This window comes from Corvus hawaiiensis, chromosome 3 (assembly GCF_020740725.1).
Source record: "Corvus hawaiiensis isolate bCorHaw1 chromosome 3, bCorHaw1.pri.cur, whole genome shotgun sequence".
NCBI lineage: Eukaryota > Metazoa > Chordata > Aves > Passeriformes > Corvidae > Corvus > Corvus hawaiiensis.
The window spans coordinates 67,598,845-67,614,988 of NC_063215.1; the positions used below are offsets into that span (position 1 = coordinate 67,598,845).

At 37.0% G+C, this 16,144-nt stretch overlaps 1 protein-coding gene across 7 annotated transcripts in view; it reads left to right on the top strand.

The window, feature by feature from the left end:
• UTRN (utrophin) overlaps positions 1-15,197 on the top strand; it is a 356,635-nt gene extending 341,438 nt beyond the window's left edge. For all 7 annotated transcript variants that reach the window (XM_048296202.1, XM_048296200.1, XM_048296204.1 and 4 more), the window contains 6 exons: positions 1,022-1,180; positions 1,557-1,800; positions 8,070-8,178; positions 9,645-9,731; positions 12,364-12,386; positions 13,043-15,197. In XM_048296202.1, coding sequence (XP_048152159.1) covers positions 1,022-1,180; positions 1,557-1,800; positions 8,070-8,178; positions 9,645-9,731; positions 12,364-12,386; positions 13,043-13,051 — 631 coding nt within the window. In that variant the 3' untranslated portion in view covers positions 13,052-15,197. The remainder of the gene's footprint in view (positions 1-1,021; positions 1,181-1,556; positions 1,801-8,069; positions 8,179-9,644; positions 9,732-12,363; positions 12,387-13,042) is intronic.
• Positions 15,198-16,144: the final 947 nt, after the last annotated feature.

Here is a 16,144-nt window from a genome sequence, read left to right on the forward strand (position 1 = left end):
AGTGTCTTTTCTAAATGATACTTGAGTATGTGCATGCATACTGCCTATGTGTTTGTCACTCTGCTCTGACCATGCTTTAACTGTAGGAGATCTTTAGGGTAAAGTTTGTAGGGGCAATACTTCATGGTATCGTAAGGTATGCAGTCTCTGGTTTGTAGTCAAGTAAAGGAGATAATTTAAAGAGGATTTTCTTCAACATTTATACTGCTGCAGCAATTTCTCTCTTAAAAAAATGAATAGTATATGTTTTTCTGTTGATTCATCTTTCTTGAGTAAGCAAGCAAGCAAACTGGTTTTAGGATGTGGTATCTTTCACTTTCTATCCATCTGACTTTATTTATGGAGAAAAGTCAGCAACTTGGAAAGTAAGGCACATCTATACAAAACCAAATTCACTTTGGTATTAAAGCATAATTGAAAGTGTCAGGACTTCTCTATCTCCTTACCAGAAGGCAATTTCATGTGAGTCAGGAGGAGGACAGTGTTATAGTTTATTTCTATCCCTGAACCTCTAAGAAGGAAATCTGCTACCAATGCAGAATTCAAAGTATTGTTTGTTTGTATCAAAATAGGGGGTGAAAAATGGAACGTTTTCCTCTAATTTTAATGGGTAAATTGAGCAAACCAAAATTACCTCCTAAAGATTTTAAAAATGTCACATATTGTTAAAAAAGTGGATCTAGCAGATGCTTGTTTGTTTATTTCTTTTTAAGGCATTTCAAATCAGTCATCTTTGGTTTATATTATCTCCGATTCTTGTTTTCACTGTTTCTTTTCAAGCCACTAGCAGCATTGGTTCTTTCTGCATAGATTAAACTGATCCCTTACTACAGATAAATCTTTCTTTTCCTATGTGTTGTATGTTCATATGGTTTCCTTCCAGTATGTTTTTTAGGCTTAATTCCTTCTCGCTTGGTCCTTTTCCATAAACAAACAAAATCCCCCAGCTTGATAGAGATGTTTGCTCACATAATAAATGTTTTACTGCTCTGTCTTTATCTGTGTTGTTTTATTGTTTCAGAGAGGATGAGCATGCCCTTATCCAGCAGTATTGTCAGACGCTGGGAGGAGAGTCGCCTGTGAGTCAGCCACAGAGCCCTGCTCAGATACTCAAGTCAGTGGAGAAGGAAGAGCGGGGAGAGTTGGAGCGTATCATTGCTGACCTTGAGGAAGAGCAAAGGTCTCATAATCATCCTACTGGTGTCCGAATTGTCATTTTGGTGTTGTTGTTTGAGCCATGCATGTACAATGTTGAAGATGAGAAAGACCTAGAAATCGTGATTTTAGCAAAAGGAAAACCCCAACAATCCACAATCAAGGCATATGTTGTGCATAGCCTGGCTGTTAGATAGAAGAGGGAGTGTCTGTGAAGAAATAAACTAGTTCTACTTCACTGCCTGTTTGTTAATCCCCCATAAAACAAGTCAAGGCCTTGTCTTTGTATGAGCTTTGTATGTCTTGTTAGTTGGAGGTGCTAACATCTTTTGATCTAAGAAGTCTTTTATTTTCATTTACTTGATGAAGTCATCATTCTCCTCCACTTTTCAATATCCCAGGAGTCTGCAGATAGAGTACGAGCAACTAAAGGAGCAACATCTTCGGAGAGGAATAAACCCTCTTGCATCACCTCCTGACTCCATTGTGTCACCTCAGCATGCTTCTGAAGATGCCGAGCTCATTGCTGAAGCTAAACTCCTAAGGCAACATAAAGGTCGTCTGGAAGCAAGGATGCAAATATTGGAAGATCACAATAAACAATTGGAGTCTCAGCTTCACCGGCTACGGCAGCTACTCGAACAGGTACCTGTACACTTGTTTCTGCATGATGGATTTCTTGGTGGAGCAAAGGCATTGACATTTTACTGCAGATATTTTCACCATACTCTCTTGGTCTGTTGCAATCAATAATTTCTAATGAGATATTATTTCTTACCCTCCAGTATAGGCCATGGTTAAAGTCAAATGAGCAGAAAATGATTACAAGTGCTGGAGTGATCATGGGAACTTACGAAGCATTGGGAATAACACAAACGAGCAATAGGTTTTCATTAGTTAAAAAACACCAGAAGAAAATATATACCCTACTCCAAGTAATGATGCCAGCCACATCCCATGTTTGACTTCAGTTTTCCCAGACACTTTCCTTAAATAATGTTTATTTGTTGTCACAGTTAGTCACTCAAACTTCTCTTAGCATGCCAGAGACAGATGGCCAAAGATATGTCTGAAATACAAAGGAGCAATTAATTACATTAAAAATCCAGTTCCTCTTGAGTAGCATATTTAGACCAATAAGCTACAGCAGTGGTCCTGCACACAAGGAATGCTGGAGGTAAGAGCCTTTTATCAAGTGCTGGTAGCTGGAGATCGTAGGGTTTCCTTGTTGGCGGAAGGAACACTGATTGCTTTGGAAGTCAGCACGTGCACACCCGGGTTATAGAAATAACAGCAGCAACATATACCAGGTGTTGTTGGAGATGGTAGTTTGTACTATATCATGTGTGGAAGCTTGAGTAATGAAGATAAATTTGTGTGACTGTTTTCTTCTAACTAATCATTACATTTGGGACAGAGTATAATAAGGCAAGTATTTCCTGCCTTCCATCAGTCAGATAACTGGCTGTATGTAGTAGAGGATTTAACTAAGCCAAGAAACAGACTACATAAACCAGGTATCAAAATGGCCTAAGTTCCTGCTGTAGATGACACACTCATTACAGGGATTAAGGTGTTTGCTGTTTTTTTCACTGGCTGACTTTGTTATTTTTACTAGGTAATTTTGGCTGAATAGGATTAAGATGCATCTGTTCCAATGACTTCCCTACCCCTCTAGCAGAGAAAATTTTTTTGTTGCTACTGGTATTCTAGCATCTCTAATCAGTATTTGAGTAGATGAAATATTTCACAGGGAAGATAGCAACTGGTGCACTATTAAAAATAATTTATAAAGTAAGGATCTTGGGATATGTGGCCAATACTTGGTCTTTCAGAAAAGGGTTTAAAATATGCAAAGAAACATGTTGAATAGAAACACAGAAGTTCTGCCAAATCCATGGTCACTTCCAGCTTAGTGCTTGGAGCAGAAACTTGTTCACTCCTTAAAACTTTTTTTTTTCCCCCTAATGTAGCTGAGGATGATCTTACAATTTTGTAATCTTTTTGGAATCCTTATACCATTCTTAGTAACACCTTTAGGGTATACATTTTTGTTGTGATAAAGTGGGTGGGAGAAGGGACAGTAATTCTTCCCTATCATTTCTGCCTTTGGAATTTTCTAGGCATTGTGCAGCTTTTGGGTTCAGATAGGGTAAAGTAGAATAGAGGTGACCTTTTTCAATATTTCTGACTGTTTACCTCATTTACTGTGTACTATTGCTCTTCTGCTTTCTGTCTGAATTGTCCTGTCTCTGTGGGAGTCATGCCATGCTTCTGATTGTTCCAAGTATTATTTCCTAAGGTCTTTGTTTCTCCTCTGTCATTTAATAAAGTGGCTGGTACAAAGTCAAGTATATGAGAAGGTCTGCATTATTTCTTTTATAACATACCTGTGGCTTTTCACTATTGCTTTCTATACATATCATTACTTAATTTACCAGATGTTTGGCAAGCTATTTCCAGAATGTTGCAGCTACTCCCCTGATGGGGATTCAGAAATTATAAATAATTTAAATTTTTTGTAATGTTCTTTGAAATTTATTTTGACATTAATAGAATCATGAAGCAGCACTGCTTTCTGTTACTGCCCCCTTTCTGAAAAAATGACCACTCTTCAGCATGTTTGTTGTTCTGTCAGCTTGGCCACTACCTTTTATGAAAGCCTTTATCTCTCTCACTGCTTGAGGAAGGACTTTACTGGAAGCCTATTTATATTTATTTGTTTCTTTTGCTTTTACTGGCTGTCCCAGTTATTTTTAGTGGATAAAAGGAATACCTTTTCTTATTAATGCTCATAAATCCCAATCTCAAAATATATAACAACAGTGTAATTACTAGCATTAAAGGATACAACTGTCTTATAGCAATATCTTTGCCACAGATGGCGTTTTATGCCATCTCTGTCTCTTCTATCAACAGCAAGTCTCCCCATTCCTCTTCTCCACTAGCCTCCTGACTGTTGTTTTATACTACTGAGTATAAAATACTGGATTTTTTTTCTCCAAAAGATTGGAGTGAGTCTGTCTATACACAGATGTTGGGGAAGAGAGTTAATGAAAGAAAGTTTCATGTAGTAACTGTTTGATCTAGATGAGAGCATTCTAGGACATTATTCAGAGAGAACCTTTAGCAGAAATATGCATGCATCCTCACTGCACATTTGTCTACTTCAGGTCACAGCTCTGAGGTTACCATACTATTTTATTTTAGCAAGCCCAAAGGATTGGTAGCTGTCACAGTATGTTGTCATTTTTGTCTGCCTGATTGAGTAGGGTGCCAAAGAGGAAGGTGAAATAGAACTGGCATGTGACAGCTTTGATACTAATATGTTAATCAGACAGAGAAAAAACAAATAATTCATTTTCATTTTTCTTTTTTCAGCCTTTATAGATACTGAATTTGCAAAGTTGAAGTGAGGTCTATTATGAAGGGCATTTAAAGTCTGTTTGTATTTTTCTGTTTTTTTCTGAGTTACTCAATAGAGGTTTCATATAGAATTTGATATTGAAGTACGTGGGAGCTAAATCATCTGTCAACAGCTGTATGATCAGACTGAGAGAGTAAATAGGGGCTGCAACTCCCTCTCCAGCTGAAAGCAGAGGAGCTTTATCAGAAGAGCAAGGCGAGTTTGTTTCTTTTGTAGCTGGGAGAAAAAGTCTGGAGCAAGAAGAAACTTCTGTAATGAATGTGGTAATAAAATTAGCGTTGTTGAGGTTTCCTTCGATTTTAGATTGGGGACACTGAGGTATAGTTCAGTTTTTACAAAAAGTAGAAGAAGTCAAAGAAAGAGCAGGTATGTCTTAGCTATCTGTTAAGCCACAGAGCACTTCAGGCTCTTCTTTGAGAAAGACATCACCAGGAGGCACAGCGAAATAAGGCACTGTAGATTAAAACTGGTTGAAATAAATATCTCCTTTGAAATGCTTTAAAAACTGCCATAATACAGAAAAAACCCTCCAGTTTCAGAGTTTTCTGGAGAAGAACCTATCTGTCCCTTCATATCTTTGTTTGGTTTTGCCTAAAAAGAAGTTTGAAAACTCTCTGAGGCTGGAGTTGGAAACCTCTCCCTCATCCCTATAGAGGCATGCTCAGTATCCCTGCTTTTATTTCTTTCAAGAAGAAGCAGCAAGTATATAATAACATCTAGAGCTGATTTCTTTTGGTTTCTGGCTTAAGGGTTGTCCGCTGTGTTGTTTTGAATAAGAATACATGAACTTCATGATGGCTGAAGTGGAAGTGAAGATGGCTGATGGAAGTGCTCATATTTTGTAGGTGTTATGCTATTGGAGTCAAAGAGAATATGATTTTCTATTGTTATTTTTCTCAAGTTCTCTAACAGTAAAATATTAAACCATATAAATACATGCAGATATATCTATATCCTCAACTGGTTTGCATTTAACATTTTCCAGTGTCTGATTATTATATTAGGGCAGTTATACCACTACCACAAACCTTCACTTTCTGCTCCAAACACCACTCTTCAGCTGTTTAACAATATTGTCTTTCATTTGGAAGAAGAATTTGGTTTGTTTTGGCTTTTCTTTTTATTGCAGTCACTGGTACTATGTAGTGTAATGTTTATCAGTATACTTAAATGAAATTAAGTAATCAGACATTGCCCTCTGATTAGAAGATGGTGGTTTTGTGGTTTTTGACTTGTTTTTAAATCCAGCTGCAATATTTCATTCATACACCAATATAAGGTATTCCAAGTATGTTTTGTTTTCTCTCAGTTTATCCACTGGTAGTCCTTGTGCTCTGCCGTGCTCTTTTATCACTTACAATAGAACTATTAAGTGGTACCTTGACTAACTCATCACCTGAGTTTGCAGGCTTTTAGTTTCTATCTATCAACATGAACTGTTGACTTTGCAATGTCTCACTACCCTTGACTGAGCCTGTGCTGTACTGTAGTTTTGTATGTCCAGCAGAGATCTTCTCATTCACCCTCAGTCATCTCTGCACAATTCATTCATAGTTGCTCCTTGTGAACAGGGACAGAGATTTAGTCCAGGTGCAAGTTTGCATTTTGGATTATTCACATTCTCTCTGTTCATCTGTTTGTCGGGTGGGCAAGCAGTCACTCTGCTGCTGGAGTTAATTTTGTTGTTCTGTATTGAAGGGACTCTTAGCTGTTGGAGAATTTGCTTCCTCTCTTTACCATTACAGCTCTAACATCTCAAACGGTGGTTGCTGGCATTACAGAATTGCCTGGGTTATGTTATCCTGGTCTTCGCTGATTTAAAATCATCACACTCATTCTGCTTAGACTCTGTAGCTGGATTGAAGCCTGGTACTGAGTGGCAAATTGCTTAACTACATGATAGTAATTCACTGTTCATAGAAGTGTCTTGACAGTAAAATCCTTCTCTGGCTTGAAAACATTTCCATTTTTCTTTGTCTTCTATGCAGACTATTTCTTGGTTTATTCTTTTAGTCAAAGCTGGCCCTTAGTATTGTTATGATGAAAGAGATGAGATTTAGAGGAGAAAAAAAGATTTGTTGAGTGCTCAACATGTTCTGAGTGCAGAACGTTTTCTTCTGTTTCTTAACTGTATATGGAAGAAAAAGTATCTTTCATTGTTCAACAGTCTTCAGTTTTACTGAGCATTGTTTTTGTTAAATTGCAAGCCATCTCAAGAAATTGAATATTGCTGTTGAGGCTGTGAGGAGCAAACTTGTGCACAAATTAACAGCCATTCTGTATTCTAACTCTGCATCAAGTCTCATAGCTGTTTTAGGTACTTGCTCAGTTTCAAAGACCTTAAAAGCAATGATCTTTTGTATTACTTCAGTATCTGCTTTTAATAGATTTACTTAAATAACCAGCTCCTTAAGCTGTTCAGAAGTAATTTGATGATTTGCAATCAAAAAGCTAATAGCAGCAACAATTTCAGCTACATCTACCTCATATGTAAATATTATTTCACTTATTTCTGGTTTTTTTTCAGAACAATCACTTCTGGAGCTCAAATACTGTATTACTAGTCTCTTCCTCAAAAGAATTTTTAAAAGAAGGAAGGAAAAGAAGGGAAAAATGCCTGAACAAGGTCCCTTCCAATATTTCTGAGCTGCTATGTTCTTTTCTTATTTTCTGTCCCTATATGTAGATTTAAGTGTCATCTCAAACACATACATGGTTACAGCTAAATGTAATATCAATGTCAGTGATTCTTCAAGTGAATTTAAGGGTCCAGAAAAGCTTCTTTCTCAAAGTTATTTCTCATAATTTTCAGGAGTTTATGTAGTACAAATTTTCACGTAGTACAGATTCCTGCAAATTTGGTGTCTTCCACATGGTTGAGAAGCAGCATCAGCAGGAGTGATGGCTGGCTACCACTTTTTAGATTTAATGAAGTTGTTTTGAATCTGTCTTGAGTCTTCACTTGATTCTGGAGTTCTGTAAAACTGTTCCTGATTGAACAGTTGTTTCTAAGCATGATTAGTCATCCTTGTAAAGGTTTTTAGGGGCCCCTAGCTGAATGTCCTCTCTCTATGTGTGTATGTATGTATATGTCCCTGCAGATAAATACAACCCCAGCAATCCCATTGTGTAGTCTTTCTGCAGAGCTGAACTAGGAACCTTGACATACTGTGTGTGTTGTACATGATGTTGTGTTTTTGTGATGCAACAGAACACTATTTTTAACAAGACCATCAACTGGAGTCTTGTAAAGAACTGTTCTTAAGTGTAAATTTTCTTCTAAAAATTTCTTGGTTTGGGTATTTTTGTTGGGTTTTTTTTTACCCCTCAGCAGTTGTATAGACCTAAGCCAACTTTCAGTAGTTTGAAGGACAAACAAGAAAGAGCACATAAAAAAGGAAAGGAGCAAGATGGCTGCATACAAGCCCACATTTAAATTATGTGGATACAAATAACATAAATTTGTGTCTTATTGTCCCTACTGTAGCCCGAGTCAGACTCCCGGCTCAATGGCACCTCTCCCTGTGCTTCGCCCCAGCACTCTGCCCTTGGCTTCCCGCTCGAGCAGGACACAAGCTCACAGTTCCATCAGACAGGTGAGTGTTCTGACCAGATAATGTGTTCATGAGGCCATAGGTGACTACTGGATAGGTTTGTTGGCATCTTCTGGAAAGATTTTTAAATCAAAAGGAATGGATCTTTGTGATGCTTCTGCTCAGTGCAGCTGGAGGTGTTGCTTCCTCACACTTGCAAAGAGCTGCGGTATCCTACGAATCCATGTGACTCTGAATTACAGACTTCTGTCGATAGACTCCTTGGTTCCATCTATTCTGACCAAGTGAATTTACTGGGCAAATCCATCCTCACTGAAAGGGTAACCAGACTTCATTGGACTGAAGTGGCCAAGAGCTGTTTGTCCTACATATACACATGGACCCAAGTGACCTGTCAGATACAGGCCCAAATGTCCAAATCATGTAATCTACACTTCCTGTCTGCTTTAAAAATTCTTGTGTAACCTCTGCTTATCCTGGTATTTTGATGTTCCCACTCCCAAAAGGTTCACAGCTTTAGGAACAATTCAATATTTATAGGTACAGGCTCTGCACATAAAGGGATTTCTCTCTTGAAAGATTATTTTAAATTCTCCAGTATCAAAACTCATTAATTCCACTGGAGTTAGCAGAAATAACTACAGATCATCGCATGGTCAAAAGTAAGGGGCAAGGGAAAATATTTTTCTCAAATTATCTTAGGTGCAAGTTCCTCCTGTTTTTCTTTTTAAGCCTTGTGTTATAGATTAAATATTATTTTGTTTCTATGGAAAACAGGAAAAATATTCTCTTGCATACTGAACAGTTTTCATTCAGCACTAACATATGTTTTTACTTTATCTGGAAAATCATGGAACTTCTTTGAGTCTGATTTCATGCAGTGGTAGATTTGTGAAAGATGCTGTCTAATAGTACTGCCAACAACAGAGCCAGTTACGTTCCCTAACCATTCTCTTGGCTAATTTTAAGCATCATTTTTCAAATAAATGGCAAGGAGGATTTTAGCACTACTGAAATGGCTGGTACATATTGAATAAAGACCATCTAAAAGATAAATGTTGGGATTTTTTCAGAAAAAGAAAGGTGTATTCACTCAAACTTACATGACAAATCATATGCAGTTGGAACAGAATTTTAGTTGAGTAGCTACTCAGTTTAATTCCCTCATCTTGTCAACATTTTATTTATTTTAACTGTAAATTTTTATATACTGTTCCTTGCTGGCAGCTTGTTCTAGATAAATCTTGGATGCAATGGTTAAGCTTTAAGAAAAGAGAAATGAGTTTGACTGCAAATCTATAATGTAACTTCCACTTCCTCTCCCAAGGCTGGCAATTATCAGTGATAGTTCTTGCACATTACAGAGGCTTGAGGTAGTGTTTTCCCTTGAAATAAAAAGGAGTATTTAACTGGAAGGTTGGATAAGAATGCCTTTTAGAATAATGTTGTCCTTTTTTTTTTCTCTTCTTCTTACAAAATTCTTTTTTTTGTTGTTGTCATATCTGCAGATGACTTGTTAGTTCCACCTCATGATACCAACACAGATCTAACAGATGTTATGGAGCAAATCAACAACACATTTCCAGCTTGCTGCTGTAAGTTTAACAAAATAAGTCTCTGAGGATAGTATTGAATTTGAGGTGGTCTTTTGAAGAAAAAAAGCTCAATCTTGTGGTATTGACTAGGAAAAGAAGTATCTTTGAGGAGATTTCTTGTCAAGATATGCAAGCTATATAATTCTGTTCTTTAAAATTCCTCCACAGACACTATTTGTGAAGGTAAATAAATGTTCTTGTTTTAAGTGGAAGTGATTCACTGTAAAGAAAGCCTGTATCTCAATGTCGAATTTTCAGCAGTGCCCACATAAGGGTAAAGACGTCTAGAATCTCACTAGCTGCTAATAAAAACCTTTTGTAGAACTTAAGTGAATGCAGATTCAGAATTTCTGAATGCCGTTTTTGTAATAAAGCTTGAAAAAAAAGTTTTTAGACCATTAGTCCTTAGACTAATTACTGAACTAGTTATTAAATAGACCAGAGGAAATCTGTGAATGCAGCACATAACACCTTTTCCTGCTTAAATACAGTGGAAGCTGATATTTTTTTCAGTGTCTGTTAAAGAAAGATCAAAAGGAAAACCAGCTCATTCCTTATGCTTGTCTTGTATCAGCTGACATACTTAACCTCCTTCTTCCAGTGTCACTGCACTTGCAAAAGTGAGGAGCTATCTCATGTATTTTGGTGGGTCTTGTAAAATACATTTATACATATACATGTCTCTCTATGTAGATATTTCAGCTGTTTTGCCTTAGAAAAACAGTAGTGAAAGCTTTGATATATTCTCAAAACTGTTGAAAGTTTCAAATGAAATGTAATAATAATGGTCAGTTTTCAAAGGCAGGAGTGAGAGAGTGGCTGTTTATGCGCAGTTCTTTTGGAAGCATCAAGACTGAACTCTGTGCTATTTCATAAACTCTGTGAACCCTGTTAAAATACCCCTTTTATCTCTTGTACATACATTGCTTGGCTGTGAGTAACTGATCACAGAAGATGCACTTTGCATATTTTGGAAAAGCAGATTAGGTTCTAGCAAAAAAGGTCTTGTTTCAGCTGTCCTTTTTGGTTGTTGATGAGTTCAATTGTTCAGAGCCCATCGTTCTGCAAATTAAGGATTTGATTCTAAGGAGCATCTTGTCTTGAAGTCAACAGCTGGTGGAGCTCCTCAGCACACCTCCAGGATGTGTGTGTGTACAGATCTGTATAAATGCAACTCAAGCATTTGTTCTTGGTTTTGCAAATTACTCTCTTGCTATGTGACTATACAACTACAGGGTCATTTGGCCCAAATGAATTTAAAGCTAATTTAAAGCTTGGTAAATGACAGCTGTTCTCCAGGACTGGGAAACAGAAAATATTCTGATTCTATGAACAAACACCTTGAATGAGGCAGGAGGATACTGCGAATGAAAACCATGGCCGCTTCATATTGTGAAGTGTATCTGAGCATTTAAGATTAAAAGAAGGCACAGTTCCAAATTTCATGTGGCTTTTTCCCCGTTGTCAGGCTAAACCACACTCTCCCAATTAGGTACTACTTATGTTTGTTCTCATTCAGTCATTCTGTAACATCTTTTACTTGGGAGTAAATTTTTTTGACTGTGTCAGATTCATATCTGAAATGTTTTAGAAGCCTGGAATGAGGATTATTAGTCTGGCCTTCCCAAAAAAGTGCATTAGACTCTGAGTTTTGCTAAGGAAGACCATGACAGACCATCTAAGTCCATCATCTTTTCCTGTGGCTGTTCAAGAGGGTTCTGTCTTCCTGGCCGGACAATTGTCCAACCTGTTCTGTAAGACTTTAAATTATGTAGATTCCATGGACTTCTCCTAACATTAAAGAGCAACATCCTTACCCTTTTTAATTATAACCAAGCTAAATTTTATCTAAACACATGCAACATCTCACGTCCAATTATTAAAAAAAAAAGTAAAATACTTTTTTCGCACCCTCGTCTTTACTTGTCTCTTCTGCCATGGCCTTAACCTCCATTAGGAGTTACTGGAGTTACTAGCACCTGAGCCTTATGCAAATAATTTTTATCCCATTTTCATCGTTTAACAGAGACAGTTGTCTTACTTGCTTTGTTTGTTTTCATGGGTTTCAGGTTATAATTCATCTTGAAATCAGTCTTACTATTTATGCTAAATATCCTTCATGAAGCAATTATTCATAGAGTAAGGCCAGCAAGGCTTTTAATGGTGGATTTTGCTGTTTTGTGGTTTGTTGGTTTTATTTTTTTCTGTCCTTCAGATCCACTGATCATAGATATAATGCCTCCTTTTCCTTCCTTATTTATGTCACTTGTCCTCAGAAGTAGGCAGGTGTACAACACTGTGCAGAAGTCTTGTCTGTGCATCTGAGTGACATCCAGAACAGAGCATTTTTAACAGATGATACTGTAATACATCACTCAGAGGTTTATATGGTTACAAGTGGTGAAAATGAAATAATTCATAATACCTACATATTTGTAATGCTATAAATTTGATAAAAGTAAGTTTGTGAAGAATTACAGCATTACAACACATTTCTAGTTAAATGTTTAGTCTTTTAAAGATAAGTCTTTTTGTTCTTCTGTAGTATGGGATTTTCCCAATAAGAGCTTTGTTCTTAAACTGTCAAGATGCAGAATCATGTAAATTTCTAACCTTTTCTTTCTATTTGCAGCAAGTTTCACTGGCAGACCACAGGTATGAGACACGTTTATATACTTGCATAAGCATTGGAAACAAAGTAAAGCAAGTGGAAAAGTTCCATTAGAGCAAAGGGGCTGGGGTGGTTTTGTCTCCATTTTTCCGTAGAGGTCTATTTGGAAGTTAGACTGATACAACAGAAAGGCCAGATTCCAGCATATCACAGGTAGTAGAAAATTTCTACTAGCTCAGACACTGCCAAAGGTGTTATGGTTCTGCAGTTAGGCATTGCTGACCAGATGGAACCAATTTGCATTTATTGGGGCCAATTAGTTTCAAGCCAGCATCAGCTTGCAAGATCAAAGCTGGTTCTTGCAAAGACATTCCATATATCCTTGTGCCCTGGTTCCCGCAGCTCCACTTTCAGGACCTGTGGGCACCAGTGCACAAGGATCAGGAGCCACACAGCACCTTAGGCATTAGATTAAGCTGCCTGCTCTAAATAGGCAAGCACTTCAACAAGAACTTTAAACACTGCAATATTGTAAACTTAGATTTCTTTTAACCTGAGTCTCAGGCCAATGCATGTAAATTGTTAACATACAGGGATTTTGTAAGATGACATCCCAGTCCTGAGCTGAATGAGCCCAGAGCAGTTAGAAGTTTCTGTGTGTGTTAACACATGGTACTGATGTTGTTTCTCATCACGACAGGCCATGTGAAGTGTTCATGTGAAGTGAGCCAGTGCTCCCTGGCGTGCAGCACAGCCCTGTTCTACAACCTGCCGGCCGCACGTTCCACCTCATCAGAAGCCTGCACGGGACCCCGGGACACGCGGTGTGCTCTGACCGCGTGTTCTACTTGAAACAGTACAACACTGAATACCCAAAGACGAGGATGTTGTTTTTATAGTATCTTTTTTTTTTTCCTTCTTCCATTTCTATGCAACTGTAAATTAATGAGCAGTGGAATATTTGTCACTGATTTGTATAAATATACAGCCAGGGGAAAAGGGGCAGGGGCTTTATATACATTCTTTTTGATAATCGTAAAGAGAACTGCTTAAGGAGTTTGGAGCAAAACATTACAGTTATACATTCCTTTCAGCTCTTTGCTTTTGCATTGTAAAGTATTCTTAGTTTTATTTTCTCACACCTGTAATATTCTGTACTGATTATTTATATGCTAACCATCTGACCACACAGATTTCAGAATATCCTTGCATTATTTTCAGCATTGGCATATGAAGTTCCCATAATCTGTATTATTGTTACTGGTTAACAATAACTGTCATTGGGTGCAAGATACAGTATTTTAATTCAGTTAAACAAGGTAAAGTCTCATTTCAAGTCATAATCAGCATCCTCATGTACCTAAGTGGTATTTTTAACTTTCTTTTCGTTATTTCCAGCCAACACACTCCATTTGGAGGATTATTTTTTTAAGCCTTATGTTACTTTGAATCAGGAGATAGCTAAAAAGAGGACTTAGATGATGGCTTAAGTTGGTTTTAGTAAGAACTAAGTTAGTGTAATCTTTCCCAACTTTGTTCAAAGACAAAGCTTTGCTGTTCCCTGCTGTGCCAAACTTGCTTCAAGTTTTGGAATTTACAGTCTATGAAGTAAAGCTCATTTCTGTGAGATCCCCTTCTTTTGTCTTCCTCTTGGAAATGAAGAGACAATTAGAAAGCCCTTTCCAATACTATTCGCCACAGAACTTTCTCCAGAACTGCAATGCACTTAGATGTTATCATTTGGCATTGTAGTCTTGCAGATCATCCTTATCTTTGAAATGATTTATTTATGTACTTTTGATAAGGATCATTATGGGAAACTTATGTCAGTGATCAGATCCTCTAGTTTAAAGATTATCGTAAGAGATTTTAATGCCTTCACAGAGTTTACAATGCTGCATGGACATTTGCTTTAATTCTAGGACATACCTTTAATTGGTAAAACTGCATGCAATATCTTTCATATATAGTAGAGAGAAACAAAACTGTGTTGTTCTTAATTATTACTGAAGGAAAAAAAACCTTATCTCAAAATGCTATTGAAAGAGGTGTAAAATTCTCTACTGCTACTAAAAAGATGCTAGGGGACATTAAAAGAGCAGGTAAGGAATTTCTAGTGGTTTTGTGAAGTTTTGCCAACTAGATTGTCCTGCACCCACAATATTTACTCCTGAACTGCTGTTGCTCAAGGAGTGATTCAGGCACAGTGTTGACCACCTTCTACTGTTGGCACCCGTGCCAGTTCTTTCTGAACCCTTTGAAAATTATTTAACCACTCTGCCTCTGCTTTCCCATCTGTAAAATGGGGGTGATAGTATTTACCTCTCAAAGGTGATGTAGGACTTAGTTAGCATCTGAAAAGCTCTGTAGAATTGCTAAGTGTTAGTCTTGAGCAAGTGGAGCAAAGTTGTCAAGGTGAAAAGAGAAGATGCTGGCTCCTATAAATGCTTCATCTATTAAAATGTTATGTAGTTATTCTGAGAAGAAGAAATCCCACATTTTACAGAAGAGGAAAGCCATGACCACCTTTCTACCTCAGACCTATCTTCATAAGTAGTATTGGAAATAGCTTTATATTCTGTTCTCTGCAAAGTACTTGGCTTTTATTAAGCTACATAATTCTCTAGGCAAAAAATCCTTAAAAATACTCCCAACATAAGTATAAAAAGAACTCAGTAGTGAATTTGGTGGGTTTTATTTTTGTTCTGAATATGAGGCTATGTATAAAGTTGTTTTTCTGCCTGTGTTTGTATGCATCCTTTGTCCTCTGCTGCCAAGTAAATGCTGCTTCAAACACTACATTGTAACATTCTTCTTCTGAGACAATAATAAATAAAAGGAATATATTGCAGTAACATGAGAAAAAATATGGAGTTCTTCCAAGTTTTGTGGGTTTTAAGGATGGCACATCTCATTGCTAAATGCTGAAAATTTCATTCTGAAGATTAACATGAGCATGCTGTAATAGTCAATTTGTATAGCCTAGCTTTTTCTCAGTGTGGTTTGAATTTATATAAATAAGCAGTGGTTTTTTTTCCTCATAAGTCTTGCATATATTCTCCAGTTTTCCATCTTTAGTGATTTTAGTCTGGAATCCTTCTCAGTTTCATGACAGATAGTAAATCTGATCACTGAGAACCAGACTGCTTTTTTTTTTTTAATGTTCTATGCATGTATTACAGAGCAGCAATAATGCATGAAGCTCTGTCAAATAGGAGAACTGTAAATGAGTCTTCAGGTTTTTGGTAGCCTTCAGTCAACATGCTCAGCTGAACCACAGCATTAGGTATTCAGTCAGAAAGTATATTTCCTACTCTATGCTGGTTTGAGGTATTTGCATTAATGCAAATTGTGTTAATGACTGTGTTAGAATTGCTACACTTAAAGGAAAAAAGAAGTCCAACGCCCTAACACTTTTGTTTCCTTATCATAACAGTTGGTACTGGTTTCATGTTTAATTGTTGGGTTTTGTTTGGTTTTTTTTAACTCTAACAAATGTCAAACATAAGTGTCAAAGTAATGACCTTTTCCCTCAGTTTGTAAAAGGATGGTTATCAAATAAGTTGTAGGGAAAGAGAAGGTTTTTCACATTATTCAAGTGATTCAGCAGTTAGCGAGGAATTTAACTACAGAACTAGCAAATATTAAATTCAAAAAGTCGAAGTTCTGTATTTAGAACAGTAAGTGTATCTAAGAGGAAGAGAGTGCTGGATTAAAGCATGTATTAAACCACACAATCTGTCATTTTTAAAAAAGTGAACATTTAAATTATATGTTTGTAGAGTTGAAGGCAGCAGAAGAG